Source organism: Eleutherodactylus coqui, chromosome 4 (assembly GCF_035609145.1).
Source record: "Eleutherodactylus coqui strain aEleCoq1 chromosome 4, aEleCoq1.hap1, whole genome shotgun sequence".
Taxonomy (NCBI): domain Eukaryota; kingdom Metazoa; phylum Chordata; class Amphibia; order Anura; family Eleutherodactylidae; genus Eleutherodactylus; species Eleutherodactylus coqui.
The window spans coordinates 22599399-22601898 of NC_089840.1; the positions used below are offsets into that span (position 1 = coordinate 22599399).

Consider the following 2500-nt stretch of genomic DNA (forward strand, 5'->3'; position numbering starts at 1 on the left):
CATTGCCATCGTTCTTGGTAATAGTGACGCTCTGAGGTGGGGCACTGGGTGCTGCATAGAGAATAATATCGTAAGTTAGTGAAGGGAGGAGAGAAAGAAAGAAAGCTTGTACTCTTTTATCAAATTTGCCATCACAATGTCCTCAGGTGGAGAAAGAGAAAAAAGAAACAGAGAGAGAGAGAGAGAGAGAGAGAGAGAGAGAGAGAAAGAAAGAAAAAGCTTGTACTCTTATTGAATTTGCCATCGCAACGTCCTCAGGCAGAGAGAGAAAAAAAAGAGAAAGAAAAAGAACGAAGGATAGAGAGAGAGAGATAAAGAGGGAAATTAAGAAAGAAAGAATGAATGCAAGATAAAAAAAAGAAAGAAAAAGAGAAAGAGAAAAAAAAGAAAAATGGGAAGAAAGAGAAAGAAAGAACGAAAGAAGGAGAGAAAAAGAAAGATGAAAAAAAGTAATTAAGAAGCAAAGAGAAATAATGAAAGATAAAAAAAAGAAAAAGAGTAAGAAATAAAGATGGAAAGAGAGAAAGAGAAAGGAAGAAAAAAAAAGAGAAAGAAACAAACGAAAGAAAGAAAGAAAGAAAGAAAGAAAGAAGGAAGGAAGGAAGGAAAGAGAGAGAAGTTAAGAAGGAAGTAAAGAGAGAGAAGTTAAGAAGGAAGGAAAGAGAGAGAAGTTAAGAAGGAAGGAAGGAAAGAAAGAAAGAAAGAAGGAAGGAAAGAGAGAGAAGTTAAGAAGGAAGGAAAGAAAGAAGGAAGAAAAGAGAGAGAAGTTAAGAAGGAAGGAAAGAAAGAAGAAGGAAGGAAAGAGAGAGAAGTTAAGAAGGAAGGAAAGAAAGAAAGAAGGAAGAAAAGAGAGAGAAGTTAAGAAGGAAGGAAAGAAAGAAAGAAGGAAGAAAAGAGAGAGAAGTAAGAAGGAAGGAAAGAAAGAAAGAAAGAAAGAAAAAAGAAGGAAGAAAAGAGAGAGAAGTTAAGAACGAAGGAAGGAAAGAAAGAAAGAAGAAGGAAGGAAAGAGAGAGAAGTTAAGAAGGAAGGAAAGAAAGAAGAAGGAAGGAAAGAGAGAGGTTAAGAAGGAAGGAGAGAAAGAAGAAAGAAAGAAAGAAAGAAAAAAGAAGGAAGAAAAGAGAGAGGTTAAGAACGAAGGAAGGAAAGAAAGAAAGAAAGGAAAGAGAGAGAAGTTAAGAAGGAAGGAAAGAAAGAAGAAGGAAGAAAAGAGAGATAAGTTAAGAAGGAAGGAAAGAAAGAAAGAAGAAGGAAGAAAAGAGAGAGAAGTTAAGAAGGAAGGAAAGAAAGAAAGAAAGAAGAAGGAAGAAAAGAGAGAGAAGTTAAGAAGGAAGGAAAGAAAGAAAGAAAGAAAGAAGAAGGAAGAAAAGAGAGAGCAGTTAAGAAGGAAGGAAAGAAAGAAAGAAGAAGGAAGAAAAGAAAGAGAATTAAGAAGGAAGGAAAGAGAATGAAAGAGAAATAAAAAATGAAAGGTAAAAAAAGAAAGAAAGAGAAAGTCATAAAGTTGGCGGGTCGTGTCGTAACCCCTGTGTTCATAACTTCTGAGAACCTCCAGGAGTCCTGAGTGATATCAGCAGCTCTTTTTATACGGTGCCAACTTATGCTTGGCGAGCCTTTAAAGAGTCTTGTCTTAAAGGCGCTTCATACTGTCATAAAATAACCTTCCAGGGCCGGCAATCGGGAGAGAGATTAAGAAAGCTTATCTCCATTGTGATTCAATGCTGCTTCTGGGTCAGTATTCTATTAAAGTGTAGGACATCCTAAAGTGTCTTTAAAGAGTTGGATGAGCTATACAATGGTATAAAGCCCGGGCCCCAGGGGGCCACAGAACATAGATTTCAATTTTATGTTGTGGCCCCTGTAAGAGATAAAGAATAAAACCCAATTGCAAAGTTGAAGAGCGGCATGTGAGAAGCATAAATCCACTAAGTCCGGTGGAACTACTGCTACGATGGAGTAAGAAAAGTGGCCTGGAAGTGGCCTCCTGCTACTATACATGCATGAAGCCATCGTCTGACCTGTGTTCATTCCAGGCACTCTATCGTAGCAGAAGGAGGCCACTTCCAGTACACTTTCCTTACTTCATTGATAGCAGTGGTCCCACCGGACTTAGAGAGACGCTACCTATCAACTTTACAATTGGGTTTTATTCTCTATCGTTTACAGGGACTACAACACAAAATTGAAATCCGCGTTCCGAGGCCCTGAGGGGCCCGTGCACCATTCCATCGCTGAGCACATCCATGCCTTCCTATCCAAGTACACTATTGTTATTTCAGTACAGGCCAGCAGTGCTGAGATGTAGCGCCAACCCAGCTTTTTCCCAACACCCTGTATAATATTTATAGTCATTTACTATTTGCTTTCCCCAATCAAGCAAGTCTTCTTGTTTCCATCAATTAGTACAATAGACATGTAAACAAATCACCGGCACGGATCCGATCAGGTCTCTGTTTATAATATCTAATCTCCAATCAGCAAAATGATTACTTCAGAAAATAG

At 38.3% G+C, this 2500-nt stretch overlaps 1 protein-coding gene across 1 annotated transcript in view; it reads right to left on the minus strand.

Moving 5' to 3' along the window:
- ROBO1 (roundabout guidance receptor 1) overlaps positions 1-2500 on the minus strand; it is a 434821-nt gene that overhangs the window by 89547 nt on the left and 342774 nt on the right. Inside the window, exon 16 of the mRNA XM_066599140.1 lies at positions 1-51. This exon is cut by the window's left edge and continues 71 nt beyond it. Coding sequence (XP_066455237.1) covers positions 1-51 — 51 coding nt within the window. The remainder of the gene's footprint in view (positions 52-2500) is intronic.